The sequence below is a fragment of the Copadichromis virginalis genome, linkage group LG14, assembly GCF_057382275.1.
Source record: "Copadichromis virginalis isolate Kocher_CV1m ecotype Utaka linkage group LG14, C_Virginalis_male_GT1.1, whole genome shotgun sequence".
In the NCBI taxonomy this organism is placed as follows: Eukaryota; Metazoa; Chordata; class Actinopteri; order Cichliformes; family Cichlidae; genus Copadichromis; species Copadichromis virginalis.
Genome location: NC_140631.1, coordinates 18183272 through 18207262, shown reverse-complemented (window position 1 = coordinate 18207262; position 23991 = coordinate 18183272). Strand labels below are relative to the sequence as shown.

Genomic DNA, 23991 nt, shown 5'->3' with positions numbered 1-23991 from the left:
ATGGCAACGGACAGTTAACTCATAACAACGCATGGAAACGGACAGTTAACCCATAACAACGCATGGAAACGGACACTTAACCCATAACAACGCATGGAAACGGACAGTTAACCCATAACAACGCATGACAACGGACAGTTAACCCATAACAACGCGTGTAAACGCATGGCAACGGACCGGTTATGGGTTAACTGTCCGTTGCCATGCGTTGTTATGGGTTAACTGTCCGTTGCCATGGGTTACCGGTCCGTTGCCATGGGTTACAGGTCCGTTGCCATGGGTTACCGGTCCGTTGCCATGGGTTACCTGACCGTTGCCATGGGTTACCTGACCGTTGCCATGGGTTAACTGTCCGTTGCCATGCGTTGTTATGGGTTAACTGTCCGTTGCCATGCGTTGTTATGGGTTAACTGTCCGTTTACAACGCGTGTAAACGCATGGCAACGGACAGTTAACCCATAACAACGCATGGCAACGGACAGTTAACCCATAACAACGCATGGCAACGGACAGTTAACCCATAACAACGCGTGTAAACGCATGGCAACGGACAGTTAACCCATAACAACGCGTGTAAACGCATGGCAACGGACAGTTAACCCATAACAACGCATGGCAACGGACAGTTAACCCATAACAACGCGTGTAAACGCATGGCAACGGACAGTTAACCCATAACAACGCATGGCAACGGACAGTTAACCCATAACAACGCATGGCAACGGACAGTTAACCCATAACAACGCGTGTAAACGCATGGCAACGGACAGTTAACCCATAACAACGCTTGTAAACGCATGGCAACGGACAGTTAACCCATAACAACGCGTGTAAACGCATGGCAACGGACAGTTAACCCATAACAACGCGTGTAAACGCATGGCAACGGACAGTTAACCCATAACAACGCATGGCAACGGACAGTTAACCCATGGCAACGGTCAGGTAACCCATGGCAACGGTCAGGTAACCCATGGCAACGGACCGGTTACCATGGCAACGGACCGGTTACCATGGCAACGGACCGGTAACCCATGGCAACGGACCTGTAACCCATGGCAACGGACCGGTAAACCATGGCAACGGACAGTTACCCATAACAACGCATGGCAACGGACAGTTAACCCATGGCAACGGTCAGGTAACCCATGGCAACGGTCAGGTAACCCATGGCAACGGACCGGTTACCATGGCAACGGACCGGTTACCATGGCAACGGACCGGTAACCCATGGCAACGGACCTGTAACCCATGGCAACGGACCGGTAAACCATGGCAACGGACAGTTAACCCATAACAACGCATGGCAACGGACAGTTAACCCATAACCGGTCCGTTGCCATGCGTTTACACGCGTTGTTATGGGCTAACTGTCCGTTGCCATGCGTTAACGGACAGTTAACCCATAACAACGCATGGCAACGGACAGTTAACCCATAACAACGCATGGCAACGGACAGTTAACCCATAACAACGCGTGTAAACGCATGGCAACGGTCCGTTGCCATGGGTTACAGGTCCGTTGCCATGGGTTACCGGTCCGTTGCCATGGTAACCGGTCCGTTGCCATGGGTTACCTGACCGTTGCCATGGGTTACCTGACCGTTGCCATGGGTTAACTGTCCGTTGCCATGCGTTGTTATGGGTTAACTGTCCGTTGCCATGCGTTGTTATGGGTTAACTGTCCGTTGCCATGCGTTTACACGCGTTGTAAACGGACAGTTAACCCATAACAACGCATGGCAACGGACAGTAAACGCATGGCAACGGACAGTTAGCCCATAACAACGCGTGTAAACGCATGGCAACGGACAGTTAACCCATAACAACGCATGGCAACGGACAGTTAACCCATAACAACGCGTGTAAACGCATGGCAACGGACAGTTAACCCATAACAACGCATGGCGACGGACAGTTAGCCCATAACAACGCGTGTAAACGCATGGCAACGGACAGTTAACCCATAACAACGCATGGCGAAGGACAGTTAACCCATAACAACGCGTGTAAACGCATGGCAACGGACAGTTAACCCATAACAACGCATGGCAACGGACAGTTAACCCATAACAACGCGTGTAAATGCATGGCAACGGACAGTTAACCCATAACAACGCATGGCAACGGACAGTTAACCCATGGCAACGGTCAGGTAACCCATGGCAACGGTCAGGTAACCCATGGCAACGGACCGGTTACCATGGCAACGGACCGGTAACCCATGGCAACGGACCGGTAACCCATGGCAACGGACCGGTAACCCAGGGCAACGCATGGCAACGGACAGTTAGCCCATAACAAGGCGTGTAAACGCATGGCAACGGACAGTTAACCCATAACAACGCATGGCAACGGACAGTTAACCCATAACAACGCGTGTAAACGCATGGCAACGGACAGTTAACCCATAACAACGCATGGCAACGGACAGTTAGCCCATAACAACGCATGGCAACGGACAGTTAGCCCATAACAACGCGTGTAAACGCATGGCAACGGACAGTTAACCCATAACAACGCATGGCAACGGACAGTTAACCCATAACAACGCGTGTAAACGCATGGCAACGGACAGTTAACCCATAACAACGCATGGCAACGGACAGTAAACGCATGGCAACGGACAGTTAGCCCATAACAACGCGTGTAAACGCATGGCAACGGACAGTTAACCCATAACAACGCATGGCAACGGACAGTTAACCCATAACAACGCGTGTAAACGCATGGCAACGGACCGGTTATGGGTTAACTGTCCGTTGCCATGCGTTGTTATGGGTTAACTGTCCGTTGCCATGCGTTGTTATGGGTTAACTGTCCGTTGCCATGCGTTGTTATGGGTTAACTGTCCGTTGCCATGCGTTTACACGCGTTGTAAACGGACAGTTAACCCATAACAACGCATGGCAACGGACAGTAAACGCATGGCAACGGACAGTTAGCCCATAACAACGCGTGTAAACGCATGGCAACGGACAGTTAACCCATAACAACGCATGGCAACGGACAGTTAACCCATAACAACGCGTGTAAACGCATGGCAACGGACAGTTAACCCATAACAACGCATGGCGACGGACAGTTAGCCCATAACAACGCGTGTAAACGCATGGCAACGGACAGTTAACCCATAACAACGCATGGCGACGGACAGTTAACCCATAACAACGCGTGTAAACGCATGGCAACGGACAGTTAACCCATAACAACGCATGGCAACGGACAGTTAACCCATAACAACGCATGGCAACGGACAGTTAGCCCATAACAACGCGTGTAAACGCATGGCAACGGACAGTTAACCCATAACAACGCATGGCAACGGACAGTTAACCCATAACAACGCGTGTAAACGCATGGCAACGGACCGGTTATGGGTTAACTGTCCGTTGCCATGCGTTGTTATGGGTTAACTGTCCGTTGCCATGCGTTTACACGCGTTGTTATGGGTTAACTGTCCGTTGCCATGCATTGTTATGGGTTAACTGTCCGTTGCCATGCGTTTACACGCGTTGTAAACGGACAGTTAACCCATAACAACGCATGGCAACGGACAGTAAACGCATGGCAACGGACAGTTAGCCCATAACAACGCGTGTAAACGCATGGCAACGGACAGTTAACCCATAACAACGCATGGCAACGGACAGTTAACCCATAACAACGCGTGTAAACGCATGGCAACGGACAGTTAGCCCATAACAACGCGTGTAAACGCATGGCAACGGACAGTTAACCCATAACAACGCATGGCGACGGACAGTTAACCCATAACAACGCGTGTAAACGCATGGCAACGGACAGTTAACCCATAACAACGCATGGCAACGGACAGTTAACCCATAACAACGCATGGCAACGGACAGTTAACCCATAACCGGTCCGTTGCCATGCGTTTACACGCGTTGTTATGGGCTAACTGTCCGTTGCCATGCGTTAACGGACAGTTAACCCATAACAACGCATGGCAACGGACAGTTAACCCATAACAACGCGTGTAAACGCATGGCAACGGACAGTTAACCCATAACAACGCATGGCAACGGACAGTTAACCCATAACAACGCATGGCAACGGACAGTTAACCCATAACAACGCGTGTAAACGCATGGCAACGGTCCGTTGCCATGGGTTACAGGTCCGTTGCCATGGGTTACCGGTCCGTTGCCATGGTAACCGGTCCGTTGCCATGGGTTACCTGACCGTTGCCATGGGTTACCTGACCGTTGCCATGGGTTAACTGTCCGTTGCCATGCGTTGTTATGGGTTAACTGTCCGTTGCCATGCGTTGTTATGGGTTAACTGTCCGTTGCCATGCGTTTACACGCGTTGTAAACGGACAGTTAACCCATAACAACGCATGGCAACGGACAGTAAACGCATGGCAACGGACAGTTAGCCCATAACAACGCATGTAAACGCATGGCAACGGACAGTTAACCCATAACAACGCATGGCAACGGACAGTTAACCCATAACAACGCGTGTAAACGCATGGCAACGGACAGTTAGCCCATAACAACGCGTGTAAACGCATGGCGACGGACAGTTAACCCATAACAACGCATGGCGACGGACAGTTAACCCATAACAACGCGTGTAAACGCATGGCAACGGACAGTTAACCCATAACAACGCATGGCAACGGACAGTTAACCCATAACAACGCGTGTAAATGCATGGCAACGGACAGTTAACCCATAACAACGCGTGTAAACGCATGGCAACGGACAGTTAACCCATAACAACGCATGGCAACGGACAGTTAACCCATGGCAACGGTCAGGTAACCCATGGCAACGGTCAGGTAACCCATGGCAACGGACCGGTTACCATGGCAACGGACCGGTAACCCATGGCAACGGACCGGTAACCCAGGGCAACGCATGGCAACGGACAGTTAGCCCATAACAAGGCGTGTAAACGCATGGCAACGGACAGTTAACCCATAACAACGCATGGCAACGGACAGTTAACCCATAACAACGCGTGTAAACGCATGGCAACGGACAGTTAACCCATAACAACGCATGGAAACGGACAGTTAACCCATAACAACGCATGGCAACGGACAGTTAACCCATAACAACGCGTGTAAACGCATGGCAACGGACCGGTTATGGGTTAACTGTCCGTTGCCATGCGTTGTTATGGGTTAACTGTCCGTTGCCATGGGTTACCGGTCCGTTGCCATGGGTTACAGGTCCGTTGCCATGGGTTACCGGTCCGTTGCCATGGTAACCGGTCCGTTGCCATGGGTTACCTGACCGTTGCCATGGGTTACCTGACCGTTGCCATGGGTTAACTGTCCGTTGCCATGCGTTGTTATGGGTTAACTGTCCGTTGCCATGCGTTGTTATGGGTTAACTGTCCGTTTACAACGCGTGTAAACGCATGGCAACGGACAGTTAGCCCATAACAACGCATGGCAACGGACAGTTAGCCCATAACAACGCATGGCAACGGACAGTTAGCCCATAACAACGCGTGTAAACGCATGGCAACGGACAGTTAACCCATAACAACGCATGGCAACGGACAGTTAGCCCATAACAACGCGTGTAAACGCATGGCAACGGACAGTTAACCCATAACAACGCATGGCAACGGACAGTTAGCCCATAACAACGCATGGCAACGGACAGTTAGCCCATAACAACGCGTGTAAACGCATGGCAACGGACAGTTAACCCATAACAACGCATGGCAACGGACAGTTAACCCATAACAACGCGTGTAAACGCATGGCAACGGACAGTTAACCCATAACAACGCATGGCAACGGACAGTTAACCCATAACAACGCATGGCAACGGACAGTTAACCCATAACAACGCGTGTAAACGCATGGCAACGGACAGTTAACCCATAACAACGCTTGTAAACGCATGGCAACGGACAGTTAACCCATAACAACGCGTGTAAACGCATGGCAACGGACAGTTAACCCATAACAACGCATGGCAACGGACAGTTAACCCATGGCAACGGTCAGGTAACCCATGGCAACGGTCAGGTAACCCATGGCAACGGACCGGTTACCATGGCAACGGACCGGTAACCCATGGCAACGGACCTGTAACCCATGGCAACGGACCGGTAACCCATGGCAACGGACAGTTAACCCATAACAACGCATGGCAACGGACAGTTAACCCATAACCGGTCCGTTGCCATGCGTTTACACGCGTTGTTATGGGCTAACTGTCCGTTGCCATGCGTTTACTGTCCGTTGCCATGCGTTGTTATGGGTTAACTGTCCGTTTACAACGCGTGTAAACGCATGGCAACGGACAGTTAACCCATAACAACGCATGGCAACGGACAGTTAACCCATAACAACGCGTGTAAACGCATGGCAACGGACAGTTAGCCCATAACAACGCATGGCAACGGACAGTTAACCCATAACAACGCGTGTAAACGCATGGCAACGGACAGTTAGCCTATAACAACGCGTGTAAACGCATGGCAACGGACAGTTAACCCATAACAACGCATGGCAACGGACAGTTAACCCATAACAACGCGTGTAAACGCATGGCAACGGACAGTTAACCCATAACAACGCATGGCAACGGACAGTTAACCCATAACAACGCATGGCAACGGACAGTTAACCCATAACAACGCGTGTAAACGCATGGCAACGGACAGTTAACCCATAACAACGCTTGTAAACGCATGGCAACGGACAGTTAACCCATAACAATGCGTGTAAACGCATGGCAACGGACAGTTAACCCATAACAATGCATGGCAACGGACAGTTAACCCATGGCAACGGTCAGGTAACCCATGGCAACGGTCAGGTAACCCATGGCAACGGACCGGTAACCCATGGCAACGGACCGGTAACCCATGGCAACGGACAGTTAACCCATAACAACGCATGGCAACGGACAGTTAACCCATAACCGGTCCGTTGCCATGCGTTTACACGCGTTGTTATGGGCTAACTGTCCGTTGCCATGCGTTTACTGTCCGTTGCCATGCGTTGTTATGGGTTAACTGTCCGTTTACAACGCGTGTAAACGCATGGCAACGGACAGTTAACCCATAACAACGCATGGCAACGGACAGTTAACCCATAACAACGCGTGTAAACGCATGGCAACGGACAGTTAGCCCATAACAACGCGTGTAAACGCATGGCAACGGACAGTTAACCCATAACAACGCATGGCAACGGACAGTTAACCCATAACAACGCGTGTAAACGCATGGCAACGGACAGTTAACCCATAACAACGCATGGAAACGGACAGTTAACCCATAACAACGCATGGAAACGGACAGTTAACCCATAACAACGCATGACAACGGACAGTTAACCCATAACAACGCGTGTAAACGCATGGCAACGGACCGGTTATGGGTTAACTGTCCGTTGCCATGCGTTGTTATGGGTTAACTGTCCGTTGCCATGGGTTACCGGTCCGTTGCCATGGGTTACAGGTCCGTTGCCATGGGTTACCGGTCCGTTGCCATGGTAACCGGTCCGTTGCCATGGGTTACCTGACCGTTGCCATGGGTTACCTGACCGTTGCCATGGGTTAACTGTCCGTTGCCATGCGTTGTTATGGGTTAACTGTCCGTTGCCATGCGTTTACACGCGTTGTTATGGGTTAACTGTCCGTTGCCATGCATTTACACGCGTTGTTATGGGTTAACTGTCCGTTGCCATGCGTTGTTATGGGTTAACTGTCCGTTGCCATGCGTTTACACGCGTTGTTATGGGTTAACTGTCCGTCGCCATGCGTTGTTATGGGTTAACTGTCCGTTGCCATGCGTTTACACGCGTTGTTATGGGCTAACTGTCCGTTGCCATGCGTTTACACGCGTTGTTATGGGTTAACTGTCCGTTGCCATGCGTTGTTATGGGTTAACTGTCCGTTGCCATGCGTTTACACGCGTTGTTATGGGCTAACTGTCCGTTGCCATGCGTTTACTGTCCGTTGCCATGCGTTGTTATGGGTTAACTGTCCGTTTACAACGCGTGTAAACGCATGGCAACGGACAGTTAACCCATAACAATGCATGGCAACGGACAGTTAACCCATAACAACGCGTGTAAACGCATGGCAACGGACAGTTAACCCATAACAACGCATGGCAACGGACAGTTAACCCATAACAACGCGTGTAAACGCATGGCAACGGACAGTTAACCCATGGCAACGGTCAGGTAACCCATGGCAACGGTCAGGTAACCCATGGCAACGGACCGGTTACCATGGCAACGGACCGGTAACCCATGGCAACGGACCTGTAACCCATGGCAACGGACCGGTAACCCATGGCAACGGACAGTTAACCCATAACAACGCATGGCAACGGACAGTTAACCCATTACCGGTCCGTTGCCATGCGTTTACACGCGTTGTTATGGGTTAACTGTCCATTGCCATGCGTTGTTATGGGTTAACTGTCCGTTGCCATGCGTTTACACGCGTTGTTATGGGTTAACTGTCCGTTGCCATGCGTTGTTATGGGTTAACTGTCCGTTGCCATGCGTTTACACGCGTTGTAAACGGACAGTTAACCCATAACAACGCATGGCAACGGACAGTAAACGCATGGCAACGGACAGTTAGCCCATAACAACGCGTGTAAACGCATGGCAACGGACCGGTTATGGGTTAACTGTCCGTTGCCATGCGTTGTTATGGGTTAACTGTCCGTTGCCATGGGTTACCGGTCCGTTGCCATGGGTTACAGGTCCGTTGCCATGGGTTACCGGTCCGTTGCCATGGTAACCGGTCCGTTGCCATGGGTTACCTGACCGTTGCCATGGGTTACCTGACCGTTGCCATGGGTTAACTGTCCGTTGCCATGCGTTGTTATGGGTTAACTGTCCGTTGCCATGCGTTTACACGCGTTGTTATGGGTTAACTGTCCGTTGCCATGCGTTTACAAGCGTTGTTATGGGTTAACTGTCCGTTGCCATGCGTTTACACGCGTTGTTATGGGTTAACTGTCCGTTGCCATGCGTTTACACGCGTTGTTATGGGTTAACTGTCCGTTGCCATGCGTTTACAAGCGTTGTTATGGGTTAACTGTCCGTTGCCATGCGTTTACACGCGTTGTTATGGGTTAACTGTCCGTTGCCATGCGTTGTTATGGGTTAACTGTCCGTTGCCATGCGTTGTTATGGGTTAACTGTCCGTTGCCATGCGTTGTTATGGGTTAACTGTCCGTTGCCATGCGTTTACAAGCGTTGTTATGGGTTAACTGTCCGTTGCCATGCGTTTACACGCGTTGTTATGGGTTAACTGTCCGTTGCCATGCGTTTACACGCGTTGTTATGGGTTAACTGTCCGTTGCCATGCGTTTACAAGCGTTGTTATGGGTTAACTGTCCGTTGCCATGCGTTTACACGCGTTGTTATGGGTTAACTGTCCGTTGCCATGCGTTGTTATGGGTTAACTGTCCGTTGCCATGCGTTGTTATGGGTTAACTGTCCGTTGCCATGCGTTGTTATGGGTTAACTGTCCGTTGCCATGCGTTTACACGCGTTGTTATGGGCTAACTGTCCGTTGCCATGCGTTTACACGCGTTGTTATGGGCTAACTGTCCGTTGCCATGCGTTTACACGCGTTGTTATGGGCTAACTGTCCGTTGCCATGCGTTTACACGCGTTGTAAACGGACAGTTAACCCATAACAACGCATGGCAACGGACAGTAAACGCATGGCAACGGACAGTTAGCCCATAACAACGCGTGTAAACGCATGGCAACGGACCGGTTATGGGTTAACTGTCCGTTGCCATGCGTTGTTATGGGTTAACTGTCCGTTGCCATGCGTTTACACGCGTTGTAAACGGACAGTTAACCCATAACAACGCATGGCAACGGACAGTAAACGCATGGCAACGGACAGTTAGACCATAACAACGCGTGTAAACGCATGGCAACGGACCGGTTATGGGTTAACTGTCCGTTGCCATGCGTTGTTATGGGTTAACTGTCCGTTGCCATGGGTTACTGGTCCGTTGCCATGGGTTACCGGTCCGTTGCCATGGTAACCGGTCCGTTGCCATGGTAACCGGTCCGTTGCCATGGGTTACCTGACCGTTGCCATGGGTTACCTGACCGTTGCCATGGGTTAACTGTCCGTTGCCATGCGTTGTTATGGGTTAACTGTCCGTTGCCATGCGTTTACACGCGTTGTTATGGGTTAACTGTCCGTTGCCATGCGTTTACAAGCGTTGTTATGGGTTAACTGTCCGTTGCCATGCGTTTACACGCGTTGTTATGGGTTAACTGTCCGTTGCCATGCGTTGTTATGGGTTAACTGTCCGTTGCCATGCGTTGTTATGGGTTAACTGTCCGTTGCAATGCGTTGTTATGGGTTAACTGTCCGTTGCCATGCGTTTACACGCGTTGTTATGGGTTAACTGTCTGTTGCCATGCGTTGTTATGGGTTAACTGTCCGTTGCCATGCGTTTACACGCGTTGTTATGGGTTAACTGTCCGTTGCCATGCGTTGTTATGGGTTAACTGTCCGTTGCCATGCGTTTACACGCGTTGTTATGGGTTAACTGTCCGTTGCCATGCATTTACACGCGTTGTTATGGGTTAACTGTCCGTTGCCATGCGTTGTTATGGGTTAACTGTCCGTTGCCATGCGTTTACACGCGTTGTTATGGGTTAACTGTCCGTCGCCATGCGTTGTTATGGGTTAACTGTCCGTTGCCATGCGTTTACACGCGTTGTTATGGGCTAACTGTCCGTTGCCATGCGTTTACACGCGTTGTTATGGGTTAACTGTCCGTTGCCATGCGTTGTTATGGGTTAACTGTCCGTTGCCATGCGTTTACACGCGTTGTTATGGGCTAACTGTCCGTTGCCATGCGTTTACTGTCCGTTGCCATGCGTTGTTATGGGTTAACTGTCCGTTTACAACGCGTGTAAACGCATGGCAACGGACAGTTAACCCATAACAATGCATGGCAACGGACAGTTAACCCATAACAACGCGTGTAAACGCATGGCAACGGACAGTTAACCCATAACAACGCATGGCAACGGACAGTTAACCCATAACAACGCGTGTAAACGCATGGCAACGGACAGTTAACCCATGGCAACGGTCAGGTAACCCATGGCAACGGTCAGGTAACCCATGGCAACGGACCGGTTACCATGGCAACGGACCGGTAACCCATGGCAACGGACCTGTAACCCATGGCAACGGACCGGTAACCCATGGCAACGGACAGTTAACCCATAACAACGCATGGCAACGGACAGTTAACCCATTACCGGTCCGTTGCCATGCGTTTACACGCGTTGTTATGGGTTAACTGTCCATTGCCATGCGTTGTTATGGGTTAACTGTCCGTTGCCATGCGTTTACACGCGTTGTTATGGGTTAACTGTCCGTTGCCATGCGTTGTTATGGGTTAACTGTCCGTTGCCATGCGTTTACACGCGTTGTAAACGGACAGTTAACCCATAACAACGCATGGCAACGGACAGTAAACGCATGGCAACGGACAGTTAGCCCATAACAACGCGTGTAAACGCATGGCAACGGACCGGTTATGGGTTAACTGTCCGTTGCCATGCGTTGTTATGGGTTAACTGTCCGTTGCCATGGGTTACCGGTCCGTTGCCATGGGTTACAGGTCCGTTGCCATGGGTTACCGGTCCGTTGCCATGGTAACCGGTCCGTTGCCATGGGTTACCTGACCGTTGCCATGGGTTACCTGACCGTTGCCATGGGTTAACTGTCCGTTGCCATGCGTTGTTATGGGTTAACTGTCCGTTGCCATGCGTTTACACGCGTTGTTATGGGTTAACTGTCCGTTGCCATGCGTTTACAAGCGTTGTTATGGGTTAACTGTCCGTTGCCATGCGTTTACACGCGTTGTTATGGGTTAACTGTCCGTTGCCATGCGTTTACACGCGTTGTTATGGGTTAACTGTCCGTTGCCATGCGTTTACAAGCGTTGTTATGGGTTAACTGTCCGTTGCCATGCGTTTACACGCGTTGTTATGGGTTAACTGTCCGTTGCCATGCGTTGTTATGGGTTAACTGTCCGTTGCCATGCGTTGTTATGGGTTAACTGTCCGTTGCCATGCGTTGTTATGGGTTAACTGTCCGTTGCCATGCGTTTACAAGCGTTGTTATGGGTTAACTGTCCGTTGCCATGCGTTTACACGCGTTGTTATGGGTTAACTGTCCGTTGCCATGCGTTTACACGCGTTGTTATGGGTTAACTGTCCGTTGCCATGCGTTTACAAGCGTTGTTATGGGTTAACTGTCCGTTGCCATGCGTTTACACGCGTTGTTATGGGTTAACTGTCCGTTGCCATGCGTTGTTATGGGTTAACTGTCCGTTGCCATGCGTTGTTATGGGTTAACTGTCCGTTGCCATGCGTTTACACGCGTTGTTATGGGCTAACTGTCCGTTGCCATGCGTTTACACGCGTTGTTATGGGCTAACTGTCCGTTGCCATGCGTTTACACGCGTTGTTATGGGCTAACTGTCCGTTGCCATGCGTTTACACGCGTTGTAAACGGACAGTTAACCCATAACAACGCATGGCAACGGACAGTAAACGCATGGCAACGGACAGTTAGCCCATAACAACGCGTGTAAACGCATGGCAACGGACCGGTTATGGGTTAACTGTCCGTTGCCATGCGTTGTTATGGGTTAACTGTCCGTTGCCATGCGTTTACACGCGTTGTTATGGGTTAACTGTCCGTTGCCATGCGTTTACACGCGTTGTTATGGGTTAACTGTCCGTTGCCATGCGTTGTTATGGGTTAACTGTCCGTTGCCATGCGTTGTTATGGGTTAACTGTCCGTTGCCATGCGTTGTTATGGGTTAACTGTCCGTTGCCATGCGTTTACAAGCGTTGTTATGGGTTAACTGTCCGTTGCCATGCGTTTACACGCGTTGTTATGGGTTAACTGTCCGTTGCCATGCGTTTACACGCGTTGTTATGGGTTAACTGTCCGTTGCCATGCGTTTACAAGCGTTGTTATGGGTTAACTGTCCGTTGCCATGCGTTTACACGCGTTGTTATGGGTTAACTGTCCGTTGCCATGCGTTGTTATGGGTTAACTGTCCGTTGCCATGCGTTGTTATGGGTTAACTGTCCGTTGCCATGCGTTGTTATGGGTTAACTGTCCGTTGCCATGCGTTTACACGCGTTGTTATGGGCTAACTGTCCGTTGCCATGCGTTTACACGCGTTGTTATGGGCTAACTGTCCGTTGCCATGCGTTTACACGCGTTGTTATGGGCTAACTGTCCGTTGCCATGCGTTTACACGCGTTGTAAACGGACAGTTAACCCATAACAACGCATGGCAACGGACAGTAAACGCATGGCAACGGACAGTTAGCCCATAACAACGCGTGTAAACGCATGGCAACGGACCGGTTATGGGTTAACTGTCCGTTGCCATGCGTTGTTATGGGTTAACTGTCCGTTGCCATGCGTTTACACGCGTTGTAAACGGACAGTTAACCCATAACAACGCATGGCAACGGACAGTAAACGCATGGCAACGGACAGTTAGACCATAACAACGCGTGTAAACGCATGGCAACGGACCGGTTATGGGTTAACTGTCCGTTGCCATGCGTTGTTATGGGTTAACTGTCCGTTGCCATGGGTTACTGGTCCGTTGCCATGGGTTACCGGTCCGTTGCCATGGTAACCGGTCCGTTGCCATGGTAACCGGTCCGTTGCCATGGGTTACCTGACCGTTGCCATGGGTTACCTGACCGTTGCCATGGGTTAACTGTCCGTTGCCATGCGTTGTTATGGGTTAACTGTCCGTTGCCATGCGTTTACACGCGTTGTTATGGGTTAACTGTCCGTTGCCATGCGTTTACAAGCGTTGTTATGGGTTAACTGTCCGTTGCCATGCGTTTACACGCGTTGTTATGGGTTAACTGTCCGTTGCCATGCGTTGTTATGGGTTAACTGTCCGTTGCCATGCGTTGTTATGGGTTAACTGTCCGTTGCAATGCGTTGTTATGGGTTAACTGTCCGTTGCCATGCGTTTACACGCGTTGTTATGGGTTAACTGTCTGTTGCCATGCGTTGTTATGGGTTAACTGTCCGTTGCCATGCGTTTACACGCGTTGTTATGGGTTAACTGTCCGTTGCCATGCGTTGTTATGGGTTAACTGTCCGTTGCCATGCGTTTACACGCGTTGTTATGGGTTAACTGTCCGTTGCCATGCGTTTACACGCGTTGTTATGGGCTAACTGTCCGTTGCCATGCGTTTACTGTCCGTTGCCATGCGTTGTTATGGGTTAACTGTCCATTTACAACGCGTGTAAACGCATGGCAACGGACAGTTAACCCATAACAACGCATGGCAACGGACAGTTAACCCATAACAACGCGTGTAAACGCATGGCAACGGACAGTTAACCCATAACAACGCATGGCAACGGACAGTTAGCCCATAACAACGCGTGTAAACGCATGGCAACGGACAGTTAACCCATAACAACGCATGGCAACGGACAGTTAACCCATAACAACGCGTGTAAACGCATGGCAATGGACAGTTAGCCCATAACAACGCGTGTAAACGCATGGCAACGGACAGTTAACCCATAACAACGCGTGTAAACGCATGGCAACGGACAGTTAACCCATAACAACGCATGGAAACGGACAGTTAACCCATAACAACGCGTGTAAATGCATGGCAACGGACAGTTAACCCATAACAACGCATGGCAACGGACACTTAACCCATAACAACGCGTGTAAACGCATGGCAACGGACAGTTAACCCATAACAACGCGTGTAAACGCATGGCAACGGACAGTTAACCCATAACAACGCATGGCAACGGACAGTTAACCCATAACAACGCGTGTAAACGCATGGCAACGGACAGTTAACCCATAACAACGCGTGTAAACGCATGGCAACGGACCGGTTATGGGTTAACTGTCCGTTGCCATGCGTTGTTATGGGTTAACTGTCCGTTGCCATGGGTTACCGGTCCATTGCCATGGGTTACAGGTCCGTTGCCATGGGTTACCGGTCCGTTGCCATGGTATCCGGTCCGTTGCCATGGGTTACCTGACCGTTGCCATGGGTTAACTGTCCGTTGCCATGCGTTGTTATGGGTTAACTGTCCGTTGCCATGCGTTGTTATGGGTTAACTGTCCGTTTACAACGCGTGTAAACGCATGGCAACGGACAGTTAACCCATAACAACGCATGGCAACGGACAGTTAACCCATAACAACGCGTGTAAACGCATGGCAACGGACAGTTAACCCATAACAACGCATGGCAACGGACAGTTAACCCATAACAACGCGTGTAAACGCATGGCAACGGACAGTTAACCCATAACAACGCGTGTAAACTCATGGCAACGGACAGTTAACCCATAACAACGCGTGTAAATGCATGGCAACGGACAGTTAACCCATAACAACGCATGGCAACGGACAGTTAACCCATAACAACGCGTGTAAACGCATGGCAACGGACAGTTAACCCATAACAACGCATGGCAACGGACAGTTAACCCATGGCAACGGTCAGGTAACCCATGGCAACGGACCGGTAACCCATGGCAACGGACAGTTAACCCATAACAACGCATGTAAATGCATGGCAACGGACAGATAATCCATAACAACGCATGTAAACGCATGGCAACGGACCGGCTTTCACAAGGTTTGCCCCTCCCCCTTAGGGCAGTGTTTCAGGTGTGACATGTTTTCTATTCGTCCGCCTCCTGCCCCCCAGTACTGAAGAGCGTGCCCTTCAAGGCCCGCACTGCTAAACGCGGCTCACGTTTCTTCTGTAAAGCCAACCTCTGTGACGATGCCAACTGCTAGCCCTTCCCCTTTAATGCCAAGGTTGACCAGGTTTCTCTCATACGCATTTTGAACCCCCCACCCTCAGTTTATTAGGGAGCTCAAACTAATGCAGACTAACAACAGTCCTGCAATAAAGGCAACTTTTCATAGTTTCATCTTCATTGTAAAAAAGAGGAAGTGTTTGTGGTGCTGTTTTCATGTACTGCATTATACAGTAAGGTGTTCCTATTTTCTTTTTTTTCTTTCTTTTTTTTTGCTTAACCTTATTTACAGAAATGAGGGAACCCCCCACCCTCCCTCGCAACCCACTACCACTACCTCCATGTGCATGCAGCATGATTTCTGTCATCCCACCCCACCCTCAACTATGACTACTGATGACTAACTCGTGCCGTCACTGGTTGTTTGTGTTGAGAAGACTCCTATCAGGTGTCTGGTGATAGGAGTCAGCCAAACCTCTTTGCCTGGAGCTGAGAAAGTTGCATTGAGTGTCAATATGTTTTTGTGTGTAAAATATGTTGACACGCTTGCAGTACCGTCCTGTACTCCAGCTGAAAAGAAGATTAATGACAGTATTTCCCACTCCTAGGAGAGGGTAAGAAAGGTAGCCTGGCTGAAAGCCGGCCTGCTTGGCCCTCCAGCTCCTGTGTGCTGCTACAGTGATGTCAGCTGCTTCAACTAGTGCTTCAGTTGCAAGCAAAGAAACACACACACACAAGTTTTACAACACTATAAAATTTGCTAGCAAACAACACAAAGTTGAACTTGTAAAAAGAAGAAGTCAGCATAGTATTAAAAAGAAACAACTTACCTGCTTTTAAAACAGCCATTAAAATATGAACTCAGGTGTTTAAGTGTCTACAAAGCCCACCTCAGAAGCAACACCAGTGGCATTTTTCTTTTAGTATTAATGTCAAATTTTTTCCTTAGAAATGAGTATCATCCTCACCCCTTCCTGTTACGTGTTGCATGTTGTCCATTGTTTATTTACCTCTCACCTGTCGGCAGCGTCCGCCATGTTTGTCTGTGCTAAATGTCATCTGCGGTGTGCTCAACAGCTATTTGGTCAACAGGCTCTAGAAGAAAACAGAATCAAACTTACGTGAACACAGTCTGTATCCACACTTTTGTTTCCTCTGTGACAGCCATCCTGTTTGGTAATCTGCAAACTCAAGAGCTTGTTGACCACTGTATCGTAACCAGAGTGGTTACTTTGTAACGTCCTCAGTGTTTAGTGTTACTGATTTGCCAAAATCATCGTCTCAAAGCCTTGAATTTCTCCGTTTTGAAGCACAACTTCTAGCAGTTGAAATACAAGGCTATGGGAATGTGGCATTCCTGCCACATTTGCTAATTTTGTAGCTCTTATGGACAATTTCAGCTTTAACCCAAAGTTTTAACTGCACAAGTGTTTCCAGATTTTCTGGATTTGAAAATTATAACAATAAACACTCAGTTGTCAGTTTATTAGGGAGCTCAAACTAATGCAGACTAACAACAGTCCTGCAATAAAGGCAACTTTTCATAGTTTCATCTTCATTGTAAAAAAGAGGAAATATGGTTTGTGGTGCTGTTTTCATGTACTGCATTATACAGTAAGGTGTTCCTATTTTCTTTTTTTTTTTAGCTTAACCTCATTTACAGAAATGAGGGAACAACTGATATAAATTAGGTGTACCTAATAAAGTGAGAACTGAGTGTACATCCTCTGCTCTTCTTGCTTAAAAACACTCTTAAGAAATTGAGATGTAAACAGAAGCAAATGTCCAGATTGACCTCTTGGTCGTCTAACATGTGTGTCCCCCTGTCTCTCACCCCCCCTCTCCATGCCTACTCACAGATCTCCGAAACCAGCCTTTCCTGCGAGCGGACGCGTTGATCCGGAGCGGTTGGAAGAGACCCTAAACCACTTATTCGTCACTTATAGTCCCCTCCCTATTGTAACCCTTCCCTTTGTCCCAGTGGCGCATCTCAACCCTGAGGCTGCAGATCACAAAGACTGAAAAGCGAGGACAGGACAAAGCCCTTGTTTTAGCCCGGTAATTTATTTATTTATGGATGCCCTTTTACAACCACTTTAAATGAGCAGGCATGATTACAGAAGCACAACGCGCTACTACTCCTTCGTCACCGCGAGCAGAAGGCTTTCCCTGCTCTGTCGGCACTGACCTTTGGGAGGATGACCAGAGCACAGGTGAGGCCATCTGAGGACTGGAGGAGGAATTGTGCTTTCACTAACAAGTGCCTGCTAGCATGTGGATCTTAATGTGGACATTCCTAAAACCCATTAATATCCGAAGATTACGCAGTCATAGCAGGATTTAAACTGGGAGGCAGCCAAGATAAATTGCCGACTCTTCTGCTGCTGCTGGGACGCCTGCCTTTAAGACACCTGCAAAAGCCTCCTGCAAATAACAGAGGAGGTGCGATGTCATAACAGACATTCGTGGACTGTTTCGCAGCGTTACGCCAAGTCTTCGAGACGCTTTCAATCAGACTTAATATTGTTTATTTTGATTGTATCTGGGAGCAAAGACCATCACTGTACTGGTTCTTCTTGTCAAGCTAGACAAACCAAATTACTCCAAAGTTTGATGTTCCGCTTAAGAAGTGCCTTTTTGTGTTATTTCTCGTCAGTCAGCCATAATTTGTTTATTTTACATCTTTCATTTGGTAAAGATTGTATTTTTTACCGCCTTGTAATATAACATTAGCCTTATAATCCTGACAACAATATGCAAGTTGAAGGCACAAAAAAAGCTTAAAGGTATGTTAGTTCCTTTTTACCTGTAGTACATCAGAACAGCTGACACGAGAGTCGCCAGAGTTTTGTGCCTTGACCAAGTGGTGGTTAAAAACAGAATATTACGTGCCTTGACAACACTTCCTGTCACACCGTGTGTGACAGTTAGGAGGTGACAGACGCATGAAGGAGACTCCAGGTGGACTACTGTTTCAAAGGCACACTTGCTGTTTGGTTAGCCTGCTCTAAATGTATTAACAGATGAAGGATGAAGTGCATTTAAAGCTTCTTTTTCTTATCCGTTTTAATACAGATTATTCCTCCTAACAGCTTTAGAGACTTGCATGACATTGGCACAAAGGGAGCAATACATCTTAACACTACTTAAATTTGGCTCAAGATTGTATAAAACACTATTCTTGTGTGTATTGAAATCAAAAGAAACATACTTTTTTTTAAAGAAAAAGCTATTCTTGGGATTGTCTGTTGACTGAAAGACAACACTTCCTGTTTAATAAATATGATGATTTATGTAACAAGACCAAAGACTTTCATTACAATTCAGAAGCCTTTCCAGATTAAGCAACATCCAAGCAAGTGCTTTCTACATGTTTGTGTTTTATTTCTTCATTCTTTAATGATAAGTGAGGCTATTTTCTAATGTACTGAAGTATGAAGTAGACTGCTTCTCCTCTCCATCTTTCCAAATGACAGACACGGCCATCGTACATTTCTACTATAAAAATCCATTTAATTCCTTATATCAAACAGAAATCGAATTATAACAAAACAATCAGAACCACAAACGTGGGTTTTTGCCAGTTAAAGAAATTCTCCAAATGAAATATGATTGTTCCAACTTACATGGCGATTTAACAGAGCAGGATGTTAAAAGCAAATAAGCAAGAAAAAAAAACAGAATTTAAAGAAAAAATGTGATGAATACTGTTAACATTTGAGGACTAAAGCCAGAGTTTCCTCTTGGTTAAGTGTGTCTCTGTGTGTGTGAGCACCATGCAGTGATATGGTAGGTATGGCTGACAAGCTGAGGTGATTAAAAGCAATACGGTGAGCAGTGAGACATAGAGCCACACTTCCCAGACTAAAAATCCGGATTGTTAGCAGCAAAGCAAAGGAATGGAGAAAGGAATGCTTATCAGGAAGCCGATCAGTCTCCTTCCTGAGAATGCACTTAACAATGAGCATTAACCTAAATTACATGTCCATGTAATTACATACAGTGAAGGAAAGAAAAAAAAATCCAACCTCCCACAGAAGTACGTACCATCAGACGGTCTCCCTGGCCTTTCCTGAAAGTATGTTTACAATCAAAAGACGAGGAACAAAAGTTGAAAGCAACCGTTCTCGGCTAATTACTGGTCGCAGGTTCTTTTTTTTTTTTAGAGGATGACCGGAAATTCACAGAAGCTTGTCTCTACTCCAGAAGAGTTTCAGAACAAAGCCCCAGCTCCTGTCCAGGGTGTCCTGCAGTAGGCTAATCCAAGGCCACGGATATCATCCCAGGCTTTTTCATCCTGGAATGTGGACTTAATTACAATCATCTTCATCCAGCGCACACTAACACACTGCCATGATTCATTCATCGGTGACACAAAGTATGTCAATTATACAATGACTTAAAAAAACAAAAGAAAAACATTAAAAAGTACAGACTGCTATTTGTTACTGATGTTTGTATTCCTGGGTATATTTTCAAGACACTTTGTTAATAGGTTCATATATATGGAAATATATATATTTATAATATATATATATATATATATGTAACTTTAGTCTGTGCAAGGAGGTAAAAGACAATCACTTGAATGTAGCTCTTTGCAACAACAGATCAGATGCCGAGTCTCTTGTGCATACACGTGCAGTTAAACATCACCTCGCCTTTCCCTCTAAGACCTCCAGTAGCAAACATACATATACACAAAATGTGAACCAGCATCCAGGAAGCATTCGTGGTGAGCACTGACGCATCTCCTCTCTTTCATGAACAACGAAGACTTGGCAACATTTTCTAGGATGGAACAAAAATGTTTTTTTTCTCTTTTCCCCTACACAATTTATACAAAAATAAAAAAATTAAAATTGTTCCACTGCCATTTGTATCTTTTACATTTGCACAGAGGTAGTGGCTGAATGCGTGAGAAAGGTGTGTGTGTGTGTGTGTGAGAGAGAGAAGTTGTGAGGAAGTGAGCAAAATGAAAAAGAACTGGATAAAATGTCTATAAAATGGTTTCTTTTCCGTCACCAGAGGATTTGTTTTCCTTTTTGTCAAAGAACAAAATATAATACTGCAATCACTTAAAAAAAGTAGTTCTTCATTTTATACATTTTATACAGTGTTCTTGTTTTTATGTTTTTTCGTTGCTTTTCTTTTCAGTTGGTAAAGGCATAAAATGAGAGAGCTCGCTGGCTCTAGGTTGGGCGAGGCAGGGCAATGTTGGCAGAGTTCAGTCCATGCCGAGGTCTATGCCAGGGGGTCGCTCATGTCCTCATCAACCTGGGAGAGGAGCTCCTTCATCAGTGCTCACCAGAGAATTGCAGCTGTTGTGGGCACCCATGTACAGGGTGGCATACACTGGGTTCGTGAAGTTGGTCGGCTGCGGAGTGAAGAAAATTTCTCAGTGACTCAGGCAAAAGAAATGAAAAGATTTGGTATATTGTGAAAGAAGCAGTATTTTGCTTATTCAAATAGGCTCAGCTCGCATAAATAACAAGATGTTTCCCAGCTCAGTGCTGAAACCCTGGCAGACATTTGTGGTTTGTTATGTTTTCTGTGTTTGGTTATTTGTTTCTGAAAGTCTGGGCACTAATCATCTGCCCCCAACAAACCAGTAGGTGTATTTCCAGTGAAGAACTTGCAACTTCTTTTTAAGCACTCAGGACTTTATGGACAATTCCTCATTTGATGTTTTATGATTGTGGTGAAAAGTGTTTGAATATAGTGACCATGAGGGCTCCAGCATAAAAGCTTTATTCAGCTGCTCCCCTTACTCACAGTGGATTTCCATTCCTGACACCCCCAAGGGATTTTTGTCTCCAGCTGGGATTAAACTGGAGATTTTTTCACTTCTTAGGTGAATGTAAAAGAAATGGTATTTATATAGTGCCTTCATACTGTGCTTTTATCTGCTGAATGCATTCACACACACAGAGGTAACTCAGGGTTCAGTATCTTGCCCAAGCATCGATCTGTATACAAACCACTCGAGCCACAACGTGTAAACCATGAGACTATGGAGCCACTCATCAGAACTAAAGTATATGATTCACATAATTCTAACAATATTCATTCCAAAATTCATTACAGATGCCAGAAGTAAATACCATAATGACACCCACTGGTTTCCTAAGTCTTGCTTTAAAGCTTTTGCATTTGGACTGTGGCGATCTCGATGGCAAAAAACTGGATATAAATGTAGAAAAGTGATTACAGATCAGTCAAGACAAAACTGTTTTTCACTAGACGTCCAAAGGACAGGAATATATTGAGAAACCCAGCTACTTTCATCCAGTGTTCTTTAGATCACAAAGAAGGGTCTATTTACTGTCTATAATGATTCCACAACCAAAACCAATTCATTAAAAAAAAAAAAAAAAACTCACAAAAGGACTCATAAATGTGGAAATATCTGCATGGTTAGCCACTACCAGGCATTTTCAGATATTTTGTAATGAAATGGCTTTTTTAAGCTTTGTTACCTTGTCTGGGTCTAAAGCAAAGTCGGAGTCCAGAAGTTCCCCAGCATCATCATCAGGATCTCCTTCATAGATCTTATAGGCAGGGTTTCCAATCTCAACATTCATGGCCCCGTTGGTCATTCGGTGGTGCTGGAAGCCCTTGGCACTGCAGAGAAACAGATCAACAATTATCTTAGAAGCAGATTCAGACCCTTGTTTAAAAGAATTGATGTGCTAACCTCAGAAGAAAGCTAGAGTGACTAAAAGGTGTCTTATCATAAACCCATATCATAAATTCACTCAGCACTGGCTATGTACAATTGACAAGAACAAGACAACATATATCAAAGGTTTTCAAATGAGCTTTTGTGTCAAAAGGCCATTTGATCAAACCTATTGAATATACTGCAGCATGTCCATCGCGGAGAATGCTGGATTAGATTGCAAATATTCGGCTGTTTGCAAGCATATAAACATTTTTCAGAGATGCACAGTTATACATTTTACTCTGCAAGCACATTGCCTGAGCCTAATATTTACAAATGTAAACAGGGAAAGGCATGGAGGACAATGGGAGGACGTCAAAAGTTCAACTACTCGTGCATCACCAGAGCTATTCCAGAGTATGGAGGAGAGGTATTGATCTCCTCCATACCTGCTTCATACCCTGGAGGACGGGGCTGTGGCCCCCCCACACTCCCTAGCAGATCGTTACATGGAGAAACCTTTGGAATGCAAGCATGCTGATCCACACAGGTATGCACACGGGTGTTCACTGCTCGTAGACTTAAATTACACCTTTTTTGGCTACTACTTCGAAGCACATCTGTCCTACGTGCTGCACAACAACATTGAATATTTAGTATTTACTGCTGTTTACACTTAGCTAGATTAATGCGATGGTGTTGTGTTTAGTATGTTGCTTTTTTTTTTTTTTTTTTTTTTGCTTGTTTTCTATTTTTCTCTCAACAGGTGATCCAGGAGATTTTTATTTTTTTTCTCCCCCCCCTTTCTCACTGTCCCTCTCCCCTTCTGTTTTTCCTTTCCTTCCTCTTTCTTTCTCCCTTTCCTATCCCTCACTCATGTCTGTCCCGTCTGTAACATCTGAAAATAAAATATAATAAATAATAAAAACAAAGATCGACCAAATGGACCAATACGGCAATGCCACGACGATCCATTTGGCAAAGTAAATCCATTGGGTATCCTTGTTGGTCTTCAGACAACAATTCTGATGGCTAAAGAACCAAATGGGACAGGCAAAAAAAAAAAAAAAAAGAAAAAAGAAAAAAAAAAGAAAAAAAAAGTGGCAGTAACTTCCTAGCACTGCAGCTGGACCCTAAATACTGACTGCATTCTCCTCTGGACACAAATGATGGTGAGCAGCAGCACATCTGCATTTAAAGTAAAGACACAAAAGGATAGCTCTGAAAAAAGCTATGTTTGTGAGGTATTTTGTGGAAAACGGTTTAGAGATTTTATTCAACCGCGGGGTTGTCTATTAACTCGTTAGAAAAATACAGGACCTTTAATTAGCACGGACTATAACCCTCTGTTCGGTCCAGCAGGGTTCTGTAATGCACAGAGAATTATATTAGCTAGCGTTAGTGGAATGACAGCTATTGTGAACCGTTATGTGCATGGCCGCCATGCTGATTGCTGCCTAACTGTACATGGCCCAAGCCTCCTGGATAATAGGAGACTATTTTTAGAACAG

The 23991-nt window shown here is 47.0% G+C and overlaps 1 protein-coding gene across 3 annotated transcripts in view; it reads right to left on the bottom strand.

The window, feature by feature from the left end:
* The window catches only part of LOC146693788 (cell adhesion molecule DSCAM-like), an 86817-nt gene that overhangs the window by 12400 nt on the left and 50426 nt on the right, over nucleotides 1-23991 (bottom strand). For 2 of the 3 annotated variants that reach the window (XR_014914809.1, XM_085429692.1), the window contains 2 exons: nucleotides 22296-22440; nucleotides 19305-21193 (listed from right to left, as the gene is read on the bottom strand). The exons of the other annotated variant lie outside the window; for it this stretch is intronic. Coding sequence is in view for 1 of the 2 variants with exons in the window: in XM_085429692.1 (XP_085285818.1) it covers nucleotides 22412-22440 (29 nt within the window). In the remaining variant the exon portion in view is untranslated. Of the gene's footprint in view, nucleotides 1-19304; nucleotides 21194-22295; nucleotides 22441-23991 lie in introns of those variants that run through there. 3 annotated transcript variants of the gene reach the window in all.